Source organism: Aquarana catesbeiana, linkage group LG03, assembly GCF_042186555.1.
Source record: "Aquarana catesbeiana isolate 2022-GZ linkage group LG03, ASM4218655v1, whole genome shotgun sequence".
In the NCBI taxonomy this organism is placed as follows: domain Eukaryota; kingdom Metazoa; phylum Chordata; class Amphibia; order Anura; family Ranidae; genus Aquarana; species Aquarana catesbeiana.
The window spans coordinates 685,534,717-685,557,954 of record NC_133326.1 but is presented as its reverse complement, the minus strand read 5'-3'; the positions used below and the strand labels follow the sequence as shown (position 1 = coordinate 685,557,954).

The window sequence follows — 23,238 nt, the reverse complement described above, 5'->3', positions numbered from 1 at the left end:
ATCTGACAGAGATTGAGCTATTTTGGAAAGAAGAATGGGCAAAAAATGTCCCTCTCTAGATGTGCAAAGCTGGTAGAGACATCCCCAAAAAGACTTGCAGCTGTAATTGCAGTGAAAGGGGGTTCTACAAAGTATTGACTCAGGGGGGCTGAATACAAATGTACCCCACACTTTTCACAGATTTATTTCTAAAAAAAAGTAGAAAACCATTTATCATTTTCCTTCCAATTCACAATTATGTGCCACTTTGTGTTGGTCTATCACATAAAATCCCAATAAAATAAATTTACGTTTTTTGTTGTAACATGAGAAAATGTGGAAAACATCAAGGAATATGAATACTTTTTCAAGGCACTGTAGTCTGAGTTAGTGCCAGTTCATATCTACAAGGATTCAAAGTCACGCAACTGACAGTCAACATCCTGCGCGACCTTATTGCAACTTGCTTGTGGCTTCATTAACAGAAGTCAATGCAAGTGGCGATGAAGTCACCCCCCAAAGTAGTGCAGAAACCTTTTCCTAAGTCGCTGAGATTTGCTTTGATTAGAACGGTTCCATTGCAGTTAATGGGGTTCGACTTTTCGCGCAACTTTGAACTCCCAAGTAGCAGCAGTGTGAACCGAGCCTTAGCAACTTGGAAGAAGCATGAGACAAGTGAAATCACAACTCCCGATCTACCAAATTGTTCAGCATTACAACTACTAATGACCACTGGGAATCATTCCATAATTTTCTCACTAGAGGTCTGTTTCAATAGATCTACCTCAGAGAGGCCAATCGTGAGATTTCTCTGCCATGGTTTTCATCTCCGCCACCCTTAACAAAGTCACAATGATAGTTTTAGTTTTCTGCTGCAGCTAGACTCCACCAGCAGTTGGACACAACTGAGAATTCTGGTGGCAGCCCAACACTGGAGCTCCTAAATGATATTAGAAGCAAGCAGGGGATTCAACTGACCAATAGCAACACAGAAAATAAATATAAGCTTTCGGTGTACACTGTTGCTTTTTCCATTCAGGGCAAAGTGCCAGTGTCTGCACACATAGCTCACCACTCCAGGCATGAATATTTACCTAGACACGCTCCCTCACCACAAAGTGGGACTATAGAGTATGGTGGAGAATATATGATCTGCCCTATGTGACAGTGCTCAGGCCTGATTAGCCAGTCACCAGGCCCCATACACTGTCATCTGGGGGTGCATTTTCCTGTCTAAGCTTCGAGACCAGTGAAATGATGCTGAGGGGAACCACCATGACTGGGTAAGTATACATGCCTGGGGTGCTGAATGGGGAAAGCGACGGGGTCTCCTAATTCAGGTACACGCCACATCCTACCTTAAAGCAGTAGTAAACTTGTAAGAAAAAAACAAAAAAATGTTCCACCAGCAAGATAATATAATGTGCTAGTATGCATCGCACACTAGCATGTTATGAAGGACTTTGCTTGAAGCGAAGCCCTCCAGCGGTGCGCTGTCACCGCTGACAGAGCTTCCAACTTCACTCGGTCTTCCTTCCGGTTTTGCAGGCTCAGGCCATTTAAATGGCCGAGCCTCAAGGATGTCACTCCCGTTTCAGCTGCAGCACAGAGCCCTGAAGGAACGGCATAAGTATGCTGTTCCTTCAGAGTGCATGCGTCGGTGACGTCCCAGGCTGTCAGGCAAGCAAATATCTCCTAAATGGTGCCCATGTAGGAGATATTAATTCTACCTACAGGTAAGCCTTATTATAAGCTTACCTGTAGGTAAAAATCACAAAGCGGAGTTTACTACCCAGTGCAATAGATGTTGTGTACAAGTTCAGCCCAATCCATTTTGTTGGCATTCTGGTGATCTGGGAAGCCCACATTTTATTAGATCCATTTAGACCTTAAAGCACTCACGTCAGTTCCACTGCCTTCTTTGCTGGGAGATGAACTTTGACCCTTTGGCTCGGTGGGAGAATGGCTTGGCTGTACCACATCTGGTAGATTGGTGTACCCATTGCTGTCTGCGTGGAGAAGATTTCTTTCTTCTTCCGGCGTCTAAAAAAAACAAAACAAAAAACAAAGCAGCCAATTAAAATGGAGAAATGGAGGGTGCAGGACATTCTGGGAAGAATTTAGGTGTCTTAGATCTTACAGTACACCAGTCATGACAGACTACAGCTCCTGCTATTGGTGGCCATGCCTTCTGAAATTGCTAGTTGCATGCAGTCACTGACCTGGAAGAAGAATACAGAGTTCTGACTTTCTTCATTTGCTGGATACTTGATTTGGGTCAGGATAAAAAGTATTTATGGTTGACACAGCCAGGCAACTAGCATCTTCAGAAGAAGCAATGGCAGCCTCCAGTCTGCCATGTATTTGAAAGAATTTTGCTATGCGTATGTATGATGGTATATTGTGTACAAAGTTTGTTCCCTTATATCGGAGGCACTACTCCTCAGCTCCTCTTGTTTGTTGTGTAGGAAAAATGGGGGTTGATGCTTCTGGACTCTGACTGATGGAGTTTGTCAATGATTCTGACAGATGTTTTTTTTTTTTTAATATAAACTAGCTATATAAGCATTTGACTTGTTAAGCTGGGACAGTAGATGTGTCAGTGTGCTGTAAATTTACTTCCTGCTTTTGCTTGAAAATGACAATAAGATGATTGAACATAAATGTAAAAGCATGTGCAAAAAAAACCCCAGGACCGCTCACCCTCTGGACAATCATGGTTCCATCACCGTATGAACTGTCTGACGTACTGCCCACCAGCTCCTCCACATCATGGACCACCATGGTACTCACACTATCCGTGTCTGCATCTCGCCCGTTCCGGCTGCAACACAAGAAAAGTATAAAATAATCACTATTGCCAGTCAGTGGCGTCTCCAGCTTTCAAATTTAGTGGGGGCACATGGGGGGACAGGGACAAAAGTAGGGGGGCAACTATAAAATGCATATATATATATATATATATATATATATCCTGGGGCCCTTTACTACGACCCCACAACGGGCCCTTTCACATGTTCTGCAGTGAGCTCCCTTCCTACTGTATTGGGGTCCCCCAGGGTGGCAGAAAACAAGAGATATATGTCACCAGCATACCAAGAAAATATAAGGGTCCAAAGCAGTGGGAGAACTATCAGGGTTGCAAAGGTTGTCTTGCCTCGGGGCCCTGGTGTTCTGCCACTGTGGGGTTCCCCAGCCTCCTCTTGCTGTCCTGCCCCTGCTATTGACAGCGCTGGTCTGGCATCTCTTGAAATTTACAGGCTGGTCCTCCTGTCCTAAGGACGGGAGAAATCAGTCTGTTTTTTCAGTAACTGAAAGTCCTGGTGGAGTCCTTCCTGCAACTCGCTCTTCTCCCTGCCAATGAGGATGCAGGTGAAGGAGCAGATCAGGCGGCCGTGGTTGTGTGAACGCTCGCATTATGCAGTGTCAGCGAGCAGGGGAGGGGGGAGGAATCACCCGCAGGAGCTGACTGGGGACTCTCTCCCTCTTAGACATTGATTTTTTGTAAAAAAAAAAAAAAAAAAAAAAAAAATTTTTTTTTTTTTTGGGGGGGCACATGGTGGGGCACAGCATAATGTTGGGGGGGTCAGGGCCCCCTCTAGCCCACCCCCTAGGGTCACCATTGTTGCCAGTGCTGGTATCAAACGATGGGATGCCCCAGCTGACACTCAGGGCAGGCATGTTGGCAAATGCAGTGTGCTTTTGGGTGCATGCAAAGCTTCTGAGGCTCGTCTGAGCTCCTTAATAGGTGCATCTGACCTGCAGTAAATAGAGGAGACAATACACACAGCTGGAAGCAGGAAATCATACGGGGGTTTGTTGCCTATTGAACAACATAGATCAGCAAGTATTTGGACCATCTCCTCCTTTTGGCAAAGCTGAAATTTAGCAACGTATCATGGCGTGGATAGAGGCCAGGGTTCAAGCAGTAACAGTAGAGTATAGGGTTGCACCGATACTAGTATCGATACCGAGTATTTACACAAGTATCGGTACTCGTGCAAGTGCACAGATACCTGAAACCGATACTTTCAGGCTCGGTTCTTTGAGCTGTCAGTGGGTCTCCCCAGTGTTAAAGAAGTCCAGTAATTCGAGCTGTCAAAAAAAAAAAAAAAAAAAAAAAAAAAGCAGCCGGCAATGTTTGTTAACAACATTGCTCAGCCCTGAAACACTAAAATAAAAAGAAACATTGTTTTTTTTTTGCATCTTTGTTTCTTCATCTGCAGATCAAAGGGATGAACAAATGTTCCTCTGTTTAACCCCTTATTAACCCTTAATTTGCTCTAATCAGCCTTAATTAAGGCCTCATGCACACGAGACGCTGTTAAACTCGTGTCCAGAGGCAGTTGGACACTTTTTTCAACCGCCCCTGAACCCATTCAATGTTATCCTATGTGTCCATGCATAAAGTCTAGTTTTTTGGCGTTTTTAGGCAGTTGCGTTTAACCTCGTTTTTCCAGAAGCAAAAAAATGGGTTCAGATGCAAAAGTTTTTCACATTTCAGACGCCAAACGCGGCTAAACGCCAGTACCGCGTTTATAAGTGTTTTTAAAGGAACATTTTACAACCCGACTTTGCGCCCTATATCACGGGGCCACTTGGTGCTCGGAACCCTAAATTTGGATATGTTATAGTGTTATGGAGATATGGGGCCCCAAATTCAGGTCACAAAATGTCATTCTCTGCTGCAGAAAAGTGCTTGACATTTTGTGACCTGATTTTGGGGCCCCATATCTCGGGGCCACTTGGTTCTAGGAACCCCAAATTTGGATAGGTTATAGTGTTAGTCCAACTGTGTTAGAACACCAAACTTGGGGTTCCTAGCACCAAGTGGCCCCCAGATATGGGGCCCCAAATCAGGTCGCAAAATGTCAAGCACTTTTCTGCAGCAGAGAATGACCTTTTGTGACTCGAATTTGGGGCCCCATATCTCGGGGCCACTTGGTGCTAGGAACCCCAAATTTGGTGTGCCAACACAGTTGGACTAACACTATAACATATCCAAATTTGTTCCTAGCACCAAGTGGCCCCGAGATATGGGGCCCGAAAGTCATGTCGGAAAATGTCATTCTCTGGTGCAGAAGTGCTTGACATTTTGCAACCCGAATTTGGGGCCTCATATCTCGGGGCCACTTAGTGCCAGGAACCCCAAATTTGGATATGTTATAGTGCTAGTTCTACTGTGTAAGCATCCCAAATTTGGGGTTCCTAGCACCAAGTGGCCCGAGATACAGTGCCCCACTGCCCATTGGGGCAGCTCTGTGGGGCAACCCCAAATTTGGGGTTCCTAGCACCAAGTGGCCCGAGATACGGTGCCCCAAATTTGGGTCGCAAAATGTCATTCTCTGCTCTGCAGACGCTTCTAGACGCAAACGTGGTAAAACGCAGCTAAACGCGGAATGCAAAAGCGGCATGCAAACGCGGCAAAACGGGCGTTTCTAAACGCCGGTTTCAGCTTTTAAAAACATGTGTTCAGCAGAGTTTGCACCAGCATCTCGTGTGCATGAGGCCTATCTTATTATTCTCTTCCATTTAATTATTATTTTCCTGTTTTTCTTTTTTTTTTTTTCACATGTACTTTATAAACGATAAACAATTAAAACCTTTTTTTTTGCTTGTTTTTTTCGTGAATATTTTACACATATATATTAACATATATTTATACATTTGATATTGAAAAAGCTCTAAATTAAAAAAACTTTTCAATGCTTTGTACCATTGCCGACAGCTGAAGTTAAAACAAAACAGTTATGGTAGGTATCGGTAATTTGTATCGGCGAGTACTAAAAAAAACAAAAAAGTATCGGTACTCGTAAAAAAAATGTTATCAGTGCATCCCTAGTAGAGTATATACTTTGAATTAGTTTGTGTTGACCTCCTCCTAAGCTGCACCAAGCTGCTGTTGCATTTTTATTGATTTGTATGTGAGAAAAGCTGGTCCACAATGAACAAAAGCCATTGTGCTAACTTCTCTCAACACAAATGCAACTTGATATTGTCTTACAGCCCCCTCGCACCGGTCTGTTCTGGTGTGTTGCATTAAAGTAGAACTAAACCCTCAAGAAAATGCTCGCCTTCACTTTCCAGTGATGCGGCGGTTACATCCCTTGTCAGACATTGTCATCTTCTCCCTGGCTACTTCCAGGTGCTGGGTTTTCTACCTCTTAAACTGGTCGGTGGAGGAATTAAATAACCCTGCGCATGGGAGTCAGTCATTCCAGCAAACCCAGAGGGTGCTAGGAATGCACGCTGAGCCACAAGTGCGCAGCTCAGTGTACATTCACTAGAAGACTGCAAACAAGCAGGTAAGTGTTTGTCATTGCATAAGAGACATAGAGCTGCCTGCTCGCAGTTTTTACACTTTTTAAGTTCAGTTTAAGTGTGGCTTTATGCTATTGAAATGGGCAGACAGGCAGGATTTTTAATGCAGAAGATACATGCTTCGTCTTTTATGCATTAAAAGCTACTTACCTGCCTGACTGCCCCTGTACAGCACATGAGCAGCTCACTGCACAAATTTGGCAATGCCAAATCTGACAGAACTCTTGTACATGTGCGGGAGTGACATCATCGCGACCCGGCCAATGAAAGCAGCCAGCAATGGAGACCTGGAAGCGAGCCGCTTAAAGATGTCAGTAATCGGCGGGGAGTTTCGGCACGGTGCATCGCTGGATTGAAGGTGAGTATAGTTCCGCTTTAAGGCAGCCCATTTTAATTCATTCTAATTCACCAGAACAGACAAAAATATAAAAAATAAAAATCAAACATGCTCAAATTTTTTCTCTCCAAAACAGCACACCACAATGCACAGTACTGCATTATCGTGCATGTACAGTAGAGCTGTGTCGGGTTGCTACTGAATGAATGCCCCTGCAATGAGCAACGCATTAATGTGTATTATGGTAATGTTGAATGAATGCTCTACGCAAACTGATATCTGCCGAAAGGGAAAGATGCTCTCCAAAACTGAAAGGTGAAATTTGACTGTGGTTGTTAACGCTCTGCTAAGTGGCTTTGTCCGTTATATTCTGGGTCTCCTCTAATTCCATAAAATGTGTGCTGAAAAAATTTCAGGAAATAATTTTTTTTTCAAATGTTTCCCCCATTTTTCCTAACTTTCCTTCCCACAGAAGATGTATCTACTTCAGAACGACAGCCCCCCTTGTCCCCCCAAAAAATAAAAAATAAATAAATAAAGAAGGCGGTTATAATGTCAGGATGGTCTACTAAACAAAAAGTCAAAAAGTTAAAGGGAACAAAACTTATAAATCAACTAAACAAAAAAAAAAAAAATCTAGGACTATGGTAAAAAAAAAAAATAAAAGGCTTTGTAACCAGTATGTTCTATAGACAAAAGTTGTGTTTTTATTTACTTTTGGAAAGAGTAGGGAAGGATTAGAACTCATGTCAAGTTTTTTTTGCCATTGTTGTCCCATTGATGAGATTTCCTATTCCTCGCTGTACAGGGGACACAACAGGAAGTCAGGAGGAAATCTTTCCAAACTGAGGGAAATTTCCTCTTAGCTAGATTGAAACAAGTGTCCCTGCTGGAAGATTTCCTCTCACCCTGTGTTCTGATGACAACTGGAATATTTTCGATTTCCCATCACTGTCTGTCCTTATGAAAATGTTCACCAAGACACATACAGAGGGAGAATCTCCCTGGTCAGGAACACAGACAGCAATAAAATCCTAAATGCAGAAAACAGGGCCAGCAAACTGGAACATTCAATCCGGGATCTGGGGTTTCGTGCCAACAAGACCAATGTTTCAGGGATGCAGGAATCCCCTTTATCAACAGACAAAATGATCTTCTAAGAAATAGAACCATTCTGTTACCTTGACAGATTCAACTCAATTCCACAAACAATTAAAAAAAATAATAATAATTTTGGTTACAGATAGACTTTAACCAATAGCTGCATTGGCAAATTTTTTTTTTTTTTTTTTTTTTTTTTACATACATGTTAAAAATCTAAATTTTTTTGCTAGAAAATGAATTGATGATATACTTTCTGAAAACAGAGGCCCTGAAGAAAACAATGGTGGCTGTTTCAGCTCTTTGTAATTTGTGTGCAGCCATTTATCTATAAATAAACCTGAATTCATTTTTGTGCACACAAAACACAATACCCAATTTTATAGGATGAAATATAAAAAAAGATGTGTGTGTTCCAGATTGCATATAATTATTAAATGTGATTGCGTAGGAGAAAGGGTTAAGGGAGAGAGAGGGGCAGAAAGTTCAATTCATGGTGAAAATTCCAATTTAAAGCGGGATTCCAGCCAGTGAAACATTTTTTTAAAAGTCAGCAGCTACAAACACTGTAGCTGCTGACTTTAAATAAGTACACTTACCTGTCCTGGGTGCCCGCGATGTCGGCTGCCCGAGGACGACCCGTCCCTCGGCTCTCGCCACCGCCATCCTAACTAAGGGAAACAGGCAGTGGAGCCTTGCGGCTTCACTGCCAGTTTCCTACTGCGCACGCGCGAGCAGCGCTCTGTGAATGGCCCCGTGGTTTTCTGGGAACACACACAGTTCCCAGAAGGCAACGAGGCCGCTCACCGAGGAGCAGGACACGCCGCGGAATAGGAAGAGGCAGATTAGGAAGATTGCCTAGCAACAAGGGTTCAGGTAAGTTAAAAAAAAATTTTTTTTTAATTTTTTAAAGATTTTTCATGCTATTTTTTATTTTAGGGTGGCCTTCCACTTTAAAGAGACAATACTGTCTGCTACTGTATTCTATACCTGGCGGATGAGCTGTCTCTGCTCTGTTCCTGCCTCTCCTGATCACCATCCTCGTCATCCTCATCACTGCTGTCCATCTCGTCGCTAGAGGAAGAGTAATCCAGAGCCTTTTTGGGAGGTTTGGGGACATCTTCAGGGCGATCTTTCACCAATAGGTGGTCCTGAGACAGAAAAACAACACAAGGACATTTAACATAATTTGAAAAAAGCAACAGTCTGAAATGACAAAAAAAAAATAACAAAAAAAACATAAAACTGCACAAACGGAGGGCAATGTACAAAAAAATGTTAAAAATTAAAAAAAAAATGAATTGAAACGGTAACGATGTGATAAATTTGCACACCCAGACCAAGTGAAGTACACCTTAAAATTAACTCCAGCCAAAATGTTGTGCAGTAAGAGACAGGACGTAAGAGAAAATCTAACAAATGGGAACACACAAAGCAACCTAACAAAGCTTTTAACCCTTTCACCACTTTAAAGCAGTAACAAGTTTTGGTTGCAACATCCACAGTGAAAAACAAGCTACACACCAATGAACTCAGCATTCAATAAAACATTACCTGCTATGGGGCCTCCCTGCTCTGACGCGTTTTACCCTAGGGACAGGCTTAATCAGAGCAGAGTAGGATGGTCCCAGGAGAGACTTCCTTCTATGTGCATGTTCTTCAGAACTAGAGGTGAGCTTGGGCATCCAATGAACTCATCCCTAGCCAAACTTGTGCTCTTATATTAATTCCCACCCCGCCGCTCACTTAAAGTAGAGGTAGAACCAAAGCTCTTTTGGCTGTACTTCTCCTGTGGATCAGAGTAGTGCAGTTCATTTTGCACTCCTGTGACACATTTTCAGCAGACAGCGGGCTGAAGCCTGCTGTTGGCTGAAGTTGCAGAGCAGGTCCAGGTTGGGGGCAAGATCGTGACAATATGGTCGGGATCCACCCACAACCCTGGACCGGCACCTGGCTCAGCCTCTCAGCCAGCCGCTGGGGGGCTGAGCCAGACGTTCCGCCCCCTCCACAGCCCAATGCTCTGGTTAGCGCATGGTGGGTGGGGTCAGAGCAGAGAGCCAGTGACTGACAGTTACCAGGTCTCTGCTCACGAAGCACTGAGAACTGAGCAATCAGTGTTTTTTGATCGCTCGGTCCTCAGTCGGCGGGGGACATTACTGAGGTATTCAATGCTTATCCACCTAGGGCAAGTACGATTCTTGAAAAAAAAAAAATTTCTCAACTTCTCATTGAAGAGGCAGGGTAGAAATGACCCGGCCCGCAGATCACTGGAGTAAAAGAAAAGCGCCAGTTCGGATAGAGAGGAGTTTGAAGGACACCCAAGCTTTTCTCTATTCAGGACAATAATGTTTTATCGAATGCTGAGATTAATGGATTCTTTACCAACATCATAGACAGAGCTTGGGAGCAGCGACCTTTTCTTCCAAGTTTTGGCTGGAGTTGGGCTATAAATGTCACTGATACACACAGAGCGGGTACAGCACATCACTGTGACAGTAACACAAGCAGTTCAAGGTTCAGAAAACCTCACACAGTGGACACTAACCTCTCCTATTGCCCTTTTATAGCTCTGACAGCAGTAGAGAAAAGAAAGAGATTAATGCAGTATAACATCACTTTGCTTCTCTAACAAATGAATGTAATATCAGTAACACAGGTTCACAGGGATGTCAATGAAAGGGCGAATGTCAGATTCAGACATACAGACTTTACTGAGGCTAAGGAACACGGGAACATGACCAAAAAATGAATCAATTAACTAAATGTTCAATGATAACTAAAATAATTATTATCCAGAAGAGTAGTGAATGGTTGGAAAGGTGAATGGTTAAAACAGACATCTAGCAGTAGTATTGATGGAGCCTCATATCCCCAGACAACCCTGGTTACAGAGAAAGGCGTGCGTTGGGAGGGACCTCGCAAGTGGCGTTTATTCCGCAAGTCGGCCTGAACGCTTGGACCTGCTAGTAGTTTTTAACACATGCTGTGCGATTCCTTCAAAATTGTAAGTGTGATTTTATCATTTTACTAAAATATTACACTATGTGGATTTTCCTTTGTACTTTTTTTTTTTATATAACAAAGATTTTATTGTAAGTTTTAAAGACCAGAGTACAATAGCAAAATAGGATAAATTTCCATTTGCAGCATATCACGTAATTGTACATTAAACACATAAAGGGGGAAAAAAAAGGAAAAACAACATTATTTGGAATACAAAGTATATAGCACAATCACTGTGTACCCTTTGAAGATTATAACGCCTCACTATTGAAAATGTCACCGATTCTATTCTCCATAATGGTGAAGTGTCTGTCTGGAAATCTATCAAAACCAACTGAAAATACCGGGTCTTAAAGAGGAAGTAAACCCTGGTGGGTTTTACTTCCTCTTTATTTCCCTGCAAAGGTAAAGCATAATGGGCTACTATGCATCACATAGTAGCCCAATATGTGTCACTTACCTGACACAGGAGCCTGCGATGTCGCCCCCACTAGCAGCAAGCGTCCATCTTCACCCCTCTTCCTTCCGGGGCTGCGAACTCCTGCTCTGTGACTGGCCGGAGTCGCGTGATGTCACTCCTGCGCATTCACACGGGAGCCACCAGTCAAGGCATGACCCCTATTAGAAAGGTCACGATGTTCCCTTTCTAAAGGGCGAATGCGCCGTAGTCATTGGCGCTCACCTTTTAAGTAAATATCTTCTAAACCGTGGAGATTTAGGAGATATTTCAAGCACCTACATTCAAGCCTTAATATAGGCTTACCTGTAGGTAAAAGTGATTGTATAGGGTGTACAACCACTTTAAGAACTAATTGTAAGCTAATCATTTAGTAGGTCTAGGATGGTCCGGAGGTCAAGGCCGACTACTCAAATCAGACCCCTGCTTCATTGCCGCCCTAAACTAGAGCTCAGAAAAGGGGAGAATAGAGAGAGCATGAAAGAGGAGAAGACAAGGAAGAGAACAGAAGAAAAAGAAAGGGGGTAATAAGGAGATAAATAGACCAAAAGGGGGGGGGGACGCAGACACAAGATAACAGATAGAGAGGGGGGCCCACCAGCTACCCCCTCCATCTACTGTCAGCGAAGTAATATGTCATAGATGGTCCACCATGTTCCCCAGATGTACTGATGTAGATAGCAATGCATTTAGTCTATAGGTCTATCGCTATTTTGTAGCACTGCTTGATATTGTTGAGAATTTCTATAAGTGATCCACGTCTCCCAGGTAGCTGAAAAGCTAGAGATTATATCCTGTGCAGTGTATATCAGCTCCTCCATTGTTGCTATGCGGTTGATAGGCAGTGCCCAATCTTTGGTTGAAGGAGGCAATGTGGACCCTCCAATGCATTTTTTTGAGGGTATTTTAGAAAGATGAAGGAGATATTGCGCTGGTGTAAACTCCAAGGGAAGCGAGCGAGATGGCCATCGTCACTTCATGCACCTTACTCCAATATGGCTGGATCAGTGGGCATGTCCACCTTCCTTTGTACTTCAACTTCCTGCATGGAGTCTATCTTGGCTCAGGAGATCGTGGAAACTTTGCTTGCCAGATTGTGGTGTATATGGCTGCTATGCAGCACAGCCCCTGATGGTCTCCTCGTGGGATCAGAGCAGCTGGTAAGGAGCTCATTTAAATCACTTATAGGCGTGCGCACAGGGTGTGCCAGATGTGCATAGGCACACCCTACTCACCCCATACGGTGCAGATTCCTCCTGCCTCCCCCCTCTCCTGCTGGTTGCTGCTGTAGGCACAAAGGGGGATGTTTCAAGAGCAGGGGAAGGGGCCAGTAAATATGTCATTTACAGGCCCCCTTCCTTCTTTGAATGAACACAGCGAGTGATCTGTGCCAATCACTCAGTGTGTTCATTTATAATTGAAACATAGTAAACTCAGTTTACCATGCTTCAGTTTGTGAATGAACAGGAAGCAATTCAGCCCAGAGCACTTTTCAGCTGAGGCTACATGTGTGTTTGAGCTTTGGGGTGCACACCCTAATGCAATAGGCTGTGCATACCTATGCTTGTGGTGATTCCTTTTGTATTTTTTTTTGCACATGGTTTGCATATTTGATATGGACTTTAATTTGAACAGATATGTCAATTTACGATGAGCTTGTCATATGTTTGATGCACTTTGTGTCTCTTATGTGATTAACTTATACCTAGCACAAGGATAGCGCACTTTTTATTGTCTGGTTGGAGCTCGTTACACATCCTACTTGGATTGGCGATTTAGATGCTGCTGTCCATTCAATCTAATTGAGTTGCTATTGCATTTTCATTTAGTGTTGTCACTAACATTTACAGTTTTTTTGCAAGCGCACAAATCTTAACTTGGGTTTATTGAGTAGTAGTGATGGACTATTCCGTCTTTTTCTGCCATCAATCTTTTGTGTTTATAACTTGGTCACCCCAAAACCTTAAATGGAAAGGGGCCATCAAAGATGGGATAACATGTGGGCACTGACAGGGAAAAGCAATAGATCAAAGTAGTGAATAGACAGAGTGCAATTTGATTTGAGTTGAAATTCAATCTGCTGGAAGGGAACTGAAACCTGGCTTGTGTAATGAGCTAGTAGAGGGGCCTTGTTCACTCTCATTCCTTGCACCACACTTGCATATGAGCAATCCAGCAGTGTGGATCCCAATGATATGAGCGACAGGGAAAATTGAGAATTAGGCTTTTAGTACACAGGCGCCTGATCCCATTCAAGTCCGAGGTTTCTTCCCCCTGCCCAGCAGTCCAGGTGCTGCACAAGCCATCCATAGACAGGAATACCTGTGCACAGCTTCACTCCAAGTATATGTAGTGCTATTGTAAAACGTGAGTATAGCATATGGGCATATATAAAACATAGAAAATGTTCGACCCTTTTGCATACGCCCATACGTTAGACTCATGCTTACAATAGCACTACATATACCCGAAGTACAGCCGGATCGAACAGACTTTGCTTACCTTTACTCAGGCAGAGAGAGAAAATCTACTGGGATATGGAGGTAGATTTGGTGATGTTACTTCTGTGCTGCTGGTTGTTGTTGTTCTTTGTACCTAAGAACCTGCAGTGCAAGAACTCCCTGTTTTTGTTTCACCCATTCAGTGAATCTGTGCTTCCTCCACCCCGGCTGCTGCTTCTTGATTATTTTTCCACCAGTGTTTGGGGGGGCGGGAGTTTACGGACATGAGAAAGCAAAGCCCTGTCTGTGCCAAATTGGCTGGCTTCACACACAGTGCAGAACAAGGCATGGTAAAGTCAGTAATAACATTTCAGCTGCAGGAGGACCAGTGACTAATGCTTTGCCTTTGTTTGAGCACAGCTTCTACACATAAGGTCCTCTTTAGGACTTGTATCCAAAAACCATAAAAAAAAAAAAAAAAAAAAAAAAAAAAAGTATTTAAAAACATCAGTCTTTAGGTGTGTAAAGTTGAAAAGCAAAATAATAAAAAAAAAAATTAAACAGGCCCCAAAGCATTTAAATGTGATGATCCCCGCGCTGCAAAATAAGTGCAAATGCTGTGAATGAACTTATCAGACTGTTGCTGGGATGTAGGATGAAAATTCCTATGGAGTATGTTATATGGATAAAAAATTTGTGTAATACTCAAACAAGATGCAATGTTACATTTCCTCATACAAGGTGATCACTCAAAAAAAAAAAAAAAAATCAAAAAAATAAATTAGATTTCCTCATGCAAGATAATAAAAATTGATTGTTCAAATCCATAAAAAAAAAAAAAGTCATAAACATTTAATCCGAGTTCTGTGTGTCCATAAATTATTCTTTAAAGTGCTTGGTGTGCTCCAGTGACAAGTGCTGTCAATTAAAGTGGCTGCCGTGCTCCCCTCTTTATAGTGGGTTATGCGCCTGTGTTAAAAATGGGGCTTTCAATCCTCCAGTATATAACTGTGTCTTTTCCTTCTCAGGGATTCCAACAAATGGGAAAATAGATGCCACACAAATAATATTCGGGAAATAGAACCAGGAGAGATCCATAGCGTAATTCCGTTTTTATTAATATAAAAGCATGTAAAAAGCCGATTTCGCACTTAAAAAATTATAGTTACATAGTAGGTGAGGTTGAAAAAAGACACAAGTCCATCAAGTCCAACCTATGTGTGTGATTATGTGTCAGTATTTCATTACATATCCCTGTATGTTGCGGTCATTCAGGTGATTATCTAATAGTTTCTTGAAGCTATCAATGCTCCCCGCTGAGACCACCGCCTGTGGAAGGGAATTCCACATCCTTGCCGCTCTTACAGTAAAGAACCCTCAACGTAGTTTAAGGTTAAACCTCTTTTCTTCTAATTGTAATGAGTGGCCACGAGTCTTATTAAACTCTCTTCTGCGAAAAAGTTTTATCCCTATTGTGGGGTCACCAGTACAGTATTTGTAAATTGAAATCATATCCCCTCTCAAGCATCTCTTCTCCAGAGAGAATAAGTTCAGTGCTCGCAACCTTTCCTCATAACTAATATCCTCCAGACCCTTTATTAGCTTTGTTGCCCTTCTTTGTACTCGCTCCATTTCCAGTACATCCTTCCTGAGGACTGGTGCCCAGAACTGGACAGCATACTCTAGGTGCGGCCGGACCAGAGTCTTGTAGAGTGGGAGAATTATCGTTTTATCTCTGGAGTTGATCCCCCTTTTAATGCATGCCAATATTCTGTTTGCTTTATTAGCAGCAGCTTGGCATTGCATGCCATTGCTGAGCCTATCATCTACTAGGACCCCCAGGTCCTTTTCCATCCTAGATTCCCCCAGAGGTTCTCCCCCCAGTGTATAGATTGCATTCATATTTTTGCCACCCAAATGCATTATTTTACATTTTTCTACATTGAGCCTCATTTGCCATGTAGTTGCCCACCCCATTAATTTGTTCAGGTCTTTTTGCAAGATTTCCACATCCTGCGGAGAAGTTATTGCCCTGCTTAGCTTAGTATCGTCTGCAAATACAGAGATTGAACTGTTTATCCCATCCTCCAGATCGTTTATGAACAAATTAAATAGGATTGGTCCCAGCACAGAACCCTGGGGAACCCCACTACCCACCCCTGACCATTCTGAGTACTCCCCATTTATCACCACCCTCTGAACTCGCCCTTGTAGCCAGTTTTCAATCCATGTACTCACCCTATGGTCCATGCCAACGCACCTTATTTTGTACAGTAAACGTTTATGGGGAACTGTGTCAAATGCTTTTGCAAAATCCAGATACACCACGTCTACGGGCCTTCCTTTATCTAGATGGCAACTCACCTCCTCATAGAAGGTTAATAGATTGGTTTGGCAAGAACGATTCTTCATGAATCCATGCTGATTACTGCTAATGATATCATTCTTACTAAAATCTTGTATATAGTCCCTTATCATCCCCTCCAAGAGTTTACGTACTATTGATGTTAGGCTAACTGGTCTGTAATTCCCAGGGATGTTTTTTGGGCCCTTTTTAAATATTGGTGCTACATTGGCTTTTCTCCAATCAGCTGGTACCATTCCAGTCAATAGACTGTCTGTAAAAATTAGGAACAACGGTCTGGCAATCACCTGACTGAGTTCCCTAAGTACCCTTGGATGCAAGCCATCTGGTCCCGGTGATTTATTAATGTTAAGTTTCTCAAGTCTAATTTTAATTCCGTCCTCTGTTAACCATGGAGGTGTTTCCTGTGATGTGTCATGAGGATAAACACTGCAGTTTTGGTTACTGAAGCCCCCCGATTCACTCGTGAATACTGAGGAGAAGAATAAATTCAATACCTTTGCCATCTCCCCATCCTTTGTAACCAGATGTCCTTCCTCATTCTTTATGGGGCCAATATGGTCTGCCCTCCCTTTTTTACTGTTTACATACTTAAAGAATTTCTTGGGATTTTTTTTGCTCTCCTCCGCTATGTGTCTTTCATGTTCTATCTTAGCCGTCCTCTTGTATGTAAGCATGTAAAGACGTCGCTTTGTAACATAAAACCAAGATCTACGTTCCACTAGGCGGACATGACCTCACCGGAAGTATCCACTCGCTTAATGCATTTCGCTCCGCCCAGGAAGCGTCCTTGGACGCTGAGGATCTCTGGTGATTAGTTCAATATTTATTATTATTATACAGGATTTATATAGCGCCGACAGTTTTCGCAGCGCTTTACAACATGAGGCCAGACAGTACAATTACAATACAATTCAATACAGAAGGAATCGGAGAGCCCTGCTCGTTAGAGCTTACAATCTAGGAGGGAGGGTCAAGTTATACAAGAGGGTAATAGCTGTGGGGGATGAGCTAATGGAGAAAATAGTGCAGTTGTTAGATGGAGGCAGGACAGGCTTCTCTGAAGAGGAAAGTTTTCAGGGATCGCCTAAAGGTGGATACATTTGGAGACAGTCTGACAGATTGGGGTAGCGAATTCCAGAGGATGGGCGAGGCTCGGGAGAAGTCCTGGAGGCGGATATGGGAGGAGGTGATGAGGGAGCTAGAGAGCAGGAGGTCTTGGGAGGAACGGAGATGGCGATTAGGTTGGTATTTTGAGACTAGGCTAGTGATGTAGCTGGGGGCAGAGTTGTGGATGGCTTTGTAACTTATTGTTAGTATTTTGAATTTAATTCGTTGGGCAAGTGGCAGCCAATGGAGGGATTGGCAGAGAGGGGTAGCAGACACTGAGCGGTTTGTAAGGTGGATGAGTCTGGCAACAGCTGGCAAGTTGAGAACCGATTACCTAGCTCATCGATCGAACTCTGATCAACCTGATCACACTGTGCAGCGACGGACCTGTCAGAGCACCGCTCTCCCCTATGGGGGATCGGATGATGACGGACCGTAGAGTCCGTCGTCACCCGATCCGAAAATGGATGGAAAAGTAAGGTTTTCCTCCGTTACACGTTTCGGATCGGAGCGGGTCGGATGTCAGCGGACATGTCACCGCTGACATCCGACGCTCCATATGGATACATGTATGTCTGTTTTTCATCCGAAAACGGAAAGATGAAAAACGGACATACGGATCCTCCGTGTGAAAGAGCCCTTATGTTGAAAAGTGTTAACCTTGTCTCTAAAGCTCTTAATGCAAGCTATAAATGAACCTGCCTCTTAAAGGGCGCTACTGTTGTAGAGTAAGACTTCTGAGCAGACCTGTCTGTGGCGGCAGTGTGTGTGCAGACGCTTATTCGAAAATTATAATTGTTATTGCTAAAATTACAAGTCTCCCCCCGGCTCGGTCTTTTAAACGGGGGTGGTGGCAGTTAAAGGGTTAATTGTGTAATTAGCCCAGTGACGATCGCTCTCAGGCTGCTCGCACCTAGATTGTGGTCCCGCAAGCTGGAAAATCTTTGTGCTGGGCGCAGCTGAGAGTGGCATTGTTACGTAAGTGACAGCGTTGTGTGAGGTTGGCCAGGCCTTCGTCGCAAGTTAGCGAGGAGGGCAGGGATCTGACACCCACGTTCGTCACATATTGGTATAATATTTATGTGACTAACCAGAATAGGTGTAGGAGGAGTTAGTCACATAAATATTGAACTAATCACTCACGATTCCTGGGCGGAGCGAAATGCATTAAGCGAGTGGATACTTCCGTCCGCTTATTGGAACGCAGATCATGGTTTTGAGTAACAAAGCGGCATCTTTACATGCTTACAAACAAGAGGAGAATTTTGTATGTGCGAAATTGGCTAATTACATGCTTTTATATTAATAAAAACTGAATTATGCTATGGATCTCTCCTGGTTCTATTTCCTGAAATATATGTGAGGAGTTTATTTTCCCATCTGTTGGAGACCCCGGGAAGGAAAAGACACAGTTATCCACTGGAGAATTGAAAGCCCCATTTTTTTTTTTTTTTATGTAATCTTTATTTTGAAAATGTTTGCATAAAACAGCATACAAAAGGACATAAAACATAACACACAAATAATAGTAGGGACATACTTAGAGAGCCCTCATCCGAGCCCTATATAATAGTCCATTTAGGTCATTTAGAGATAGTCAGGTAAGAATACATGAGGGGTATAGGGAACATCATATTTCAAATATGTCATATGAACTTAGACATTAATGAATCACCCCTGTTGTAACCTCCCTGGTATACCATCAAGGATGGTTCGGGCCTTCAGACAAGGGCAAGATACTGGAAGTACCCAGAGATAACTTAACAGTGAGGGAAAAAACAACAAAAAAAAAACAGGGTAAAAATGAAATAATGAAATAAAAAACATACAAACAGGGTAAAATGAATTGAGTTGAGAGGCTCGTCAAGTCTGCTCACCTTGCCAGGTTATTCCGGTGGAACCCCCACAGCCCGACCCTATCATTCAGAGGGGTCCGCCGCCTGTAGGGGCCCCTGGTATGGTTTTACCTGAATAGTGTATCCAAGTGGCCCAGCAGGAATAAAACTTTTCGTACCTATCGTTACGTTTGGCCATCCACTCCTCTGCTGCCATGATAATATTCACTAGATTAATCCACTCAGTACGTGTAGGAATTTGTGATTTCTTCCAATATATCGGGATTAGTCTCCTAGCCGCACTGAGTAGATGTGGCAGTACCCATTTTAGAGGAGTGGTGGGAAGATGCAGTAAGGATTCCAACGGGGAATCCGGGAGCTCCAGGTCTAAAAATAGGATTTTTTAAAACAGCTTACCTGTAAAATCCTTTTCTTTCGAAGGACATCACGGGACACAGAGCCACAGTAATTACTGATGGGTTATATAGGTATCACTGGTGATTGGACACTGGCACACCCTATCAGGAAGTTCAACCCCCTATATAATCCCTCCCCCTTGCAGGGATACCTCAGTTTTGTAGCCAAGCAATATAGTGTATTAGAAGAGGGGTGGGACCTCTGTGTCCCGTGATGTCCTTCGAAAGAAAAGGATTTTACAGGTAAGCTGTTTTAAAAAATCCTATTTTCTTTCTCGAACATCACGGGACACAGAGCCACAGTAATTACTGATGGGATGTCCCAGAGCAATGCTACCTGAGGGGGGGGGGAACCACGACCAAGTAGGGTGCAATCAGACCTGAGGACCCTGTACTGCTGCCTGCAGCACACTACGCCCAAAGGCGATATCCTCATGCCTTCTCACATCCACCTGATAGAATCTGGTGAATGTATGAACTGAAGACCAGGTTGCGGCCTTGCAGATTTGAGCCATAGAGGCCCGGTGATGCACTGCCCAAGAAGCACCAATAGCCCTTGTGGAATGTGCCCTGATCTGAAACGGAGGAATCTTCTGTTTCAAACCGTAAGCTTGAATGATCAACTGTCGAATCCATTTAGAAATGGTAGCTTTTGACGCTGCCTGTCCTCTATTGGGACCCTCTGGCAGCACAAACAAAACATCCGTCTTGCGGATCTGAGTAGTTGCCCCTAGATAGGCCTTAACTGCTCTTACTACATCCAACGAATGTAGAGATCTCTCTTCCGGAGAACAGGGATCTGGAAAAAAGGAAGGTAGAACAATGTCTTGGTTTAAATGAAAATCAGAAACCACCTTCGGTAAAAAACTAGGATGAGGGCGTAGTACCACTCTATCCTTGTGTATAATCAAATAAGGCTCCTTACAGGAAAGAGCTGCTAATTCTGATACTCTTCTAGCAGAAGAGATGGCCACCAGAAAAATTAATTTCCTTGTCAACAAGACCAAAGGAATCTGACTTCTTGGTTCAAAAGGCCGTTTCTGTAACACAGCCAGGACCAAATTCAAGTCCCAGGGGTTTAGGGGCGCTTTAACCGGAGGATTAAGACGCATCACCCCCTGCATAAAGTTTCGGACCAAAGAATGCGAAGCAAGTGGCCGCTGAAATAATACTGATAAAGCAGAGACCTGGCCCTTGATGGTACTCAAGGCCAGCTTTATCTCTAATCCCATCTGTAGAAAATCAAGGATTCTACCTATGACATATTTCCTGGGATGCCAACCTCTGGATTCACACCAGGTTATATAAGCTTTCCAGACTCTATGATAAATCATCCTGGAAGCTGGCTTCCTTGCATTAATCAAGGTAGATATGACAGGACCTGAGAGCCCACGACTCTTCAGAACGTGGGTCTCAATAGCCAAACCGTCAAATTTATCGTTTGTAAGGCAGGATGGAACACTGGACCTTGAGATAACAGGTCTGGGCGTTCCGGTAGTGTCCACGGGGAACCTACCGTCATCCTTACTATTTCTGCATACCAAGTCCTTCTGGGCCAAGCGGGGGCCACCAGAAGTACCGACTTCCTTTCCTGCCTGATCCTGCGAAGGAGTCGTGGTAGTAGCAGAATAGGCGGGAATGCGTAAATCAGTGAGAACCGATGCCACGGAATCACCAACGCATCCGTCCCGCATGCAAGAGGATCTTTTGTCCTTGCCACAAATCTGTCTATCTTTTTGTTGAATCGGGATGCAAAGAGATCTACATCTGGAACTCCCCATCTTTGGCATATGGCCCAAAAGACGTCGGGATGCAGAGACCATTCCCCTGGAAGTAACTGCTGGCGACTTGGATAGTCCGCCTGCCAATTCTCTATTCCCGGGATGAAAACTGCCGATATGCATGGCACATGCATCTCTGCCCAGACTAAGATCTGGTTCACCTCTTTTTGAGCAGCTCGGCTCCGGGTGCCTCCCTGATGATTGACATAAGCCACTGCTGTGGCATTGTCGGACTGGATCCTGACCGGACAACCCTGTAGCCTGATAGTCCAGGCTTTTAGAGCTAGATGTATCGCCCGGATCTCCAGAATGTTGATGGGTAAGGTCCTCTCTGTCTTGGACCATACTCCTTGGACCGCAGCCTGTTCCAGAACTGCTCCCCAACCTGACAGACTGGCATCTGTTGTTACCACCGTCCAGGTAACCGGTAGAAAGGATTTCCCCTTCTGCAGGTTTTCGGGTATGAGCCACCAATTGAGGCTCTGACGCACCGCATGCGACAGGTGCATCGGAAAGTCTAATGCCTGAACCTTCTTGTTCCAGGTCGACAGAATACTGTGTTGCAGCATTCTTGAGTGAAACTGAGCATAGGGAACTGCTTCGAATGAAGACACCATCTTCCCTAGTAGCCTCATACAAAGGCGGACTGAGGGACCCTTCTTGGTCCTTACTGTCAGAATCAGCTCTCTCAAAGCAGTGATCTTTGCCTGGGGTAGAAATATTTTCTCCTGGCTTGTATGTATAATCAGACCTAAATATTCCAGTCTTCTTACTGGTTTTAGGAAAGACTTTTCTAAGTTGAGGATCCAACCCAGGTGTTCTAGATACCTGACCGTGGTCCTCAAGTTTCCATTCAAAGAGGCTACCGACCGGTCTATCAAGAGCAGGTCGTCTAGGTATGCTATGACAGCTATACCCTGAGCCCTTAATCTGGCCCGAGGAGGAGCCAAGATCTTTGTGAACACTCGAGGTGCAGTGGCTATCCCAAAGGGCAGAGCCATAAACTGGAAATGGCGCCCTCCTACCTCGAAGCGCAGAAACTTCTGATGAGCAGGAAAAATGGGCACATGCAGATATGCATCTCTGATGTCTATTGATGCCAGAAATTCTCCTCCCTGCAGGGTGGGAACTACTGTTCGAATTGATTCCATGCGGAAGGATTGAATCCTTAGGAATCGGTTCAGATCCCTTAAGTCCAAAATGGGCCTGACATCCCCATTTGGCTTTTGGACCGTAAAAAGGTTGGAATAGAAGCCCAATCCCTGGTCCTTTGCGGGAACTATCATAATGACCTCCTGCGACAAAAGTCGCTCTAACGCTAGAAGGAGCGACTGCTTCTTCTCTGGGTCTCTGGGAACATTTGATCTGAGGAACCGAGGAGAAGGGAATTCCTGAAACTCCAGCTTGTACCCTAAGGTTACCGTGGAGACTACCCATCTGTCCTGGAAGTCCTCCTGCCAGAGCTCTGAGAATTGTCGCAGTCTTCCCCCCACTCGAGTGAGCGGGGGCGCCCCCTCATGCAGAGGTCTTAGTGTTTTGCCTAGTAGGCTTCTTTCCCCAGGACTTCTTTTGTCCCTGGGGTTGACTCTTGTCTCTGGACCCCGATGGAGGCGGCCGTCGAGACTGCCTGGAGGCTGAAGCCCCCGGCGCTGGGGAAAGAGTCCGTTTGAAAGAGGGACGCTTACTCTTCTTCTTGACAGGTAAGAGAGTGCTTTTCCCACAAGAGGTTATCTTGATATAGTTATCCAAGTCCTCTCCAAACAACCTTGCACCACGAAATGGAAACCCAGCCAGTAGCTTCTTACATGGTGCTTCGGCTGACCAATTTTTCAACCATAGGATTCTACGTATATGCACCAACCCCAGTGAAAGACGGGAGGTTTGCACGATAGAATCTCTAATGGCGTCAACCACAAAGCATAAGGCCGCTGGAAGGTTAGCAAACCCCTGGGCCTGCTGTTCAGGTAATACTTTGATGACCTGCTTAACATGGTCTCTTAAGTATTGACAGACTCCAATCGCTGCTATTGCAGGTTGGGCCACTAATCCTGCTAAGGAGAAAACATCCTTCAATAGGGATTCCATCCTTTTA

The 23,238-nt window shown here is 44.0% G+C and overlaps 1 protein-coding gene across 10 annotated transcripts in view; it reads right to left on the bottom strand.

Annotated features, from left to right (window-relative positions):
* Positions 1-23,238, bottom strand: part of MINK1 (misshapen like kinase 1) — a 274,895-nt gene that overhangs the window by 19,148 nt on the left and 232,509 nt on the right. For 7 of the 10 annotated variants that reach the window (XM_073623000.1, XM_073623005.1, XM_073622998.1 and 4 more), the window contains 4 exons: positions 10,284-10,307; positions 8,729-8,889; positions 2,683-2,803; positions 1,882-2,022 (listed from right to left, as the gene is read on the bottom strand). In XM_073623000.1, the coding sequence (XP_073479101.1) occupies positions 1,882-2,022; positions 2,683-2,803; positions 8,729-8,889; positions 10,284-10,307 (447 nt within the window). The remainder of the gene's footprint in view (positions 1-1,881; positions 2,023-2,682; positions 2,804-8,728; positions 8,890-10,283; positions 10,308-23,238) is intronic. The other 3 variants (XM_073623003.1, XM_073623006.1, XM_073623008.1) reach the window with 1 other exon arrangement.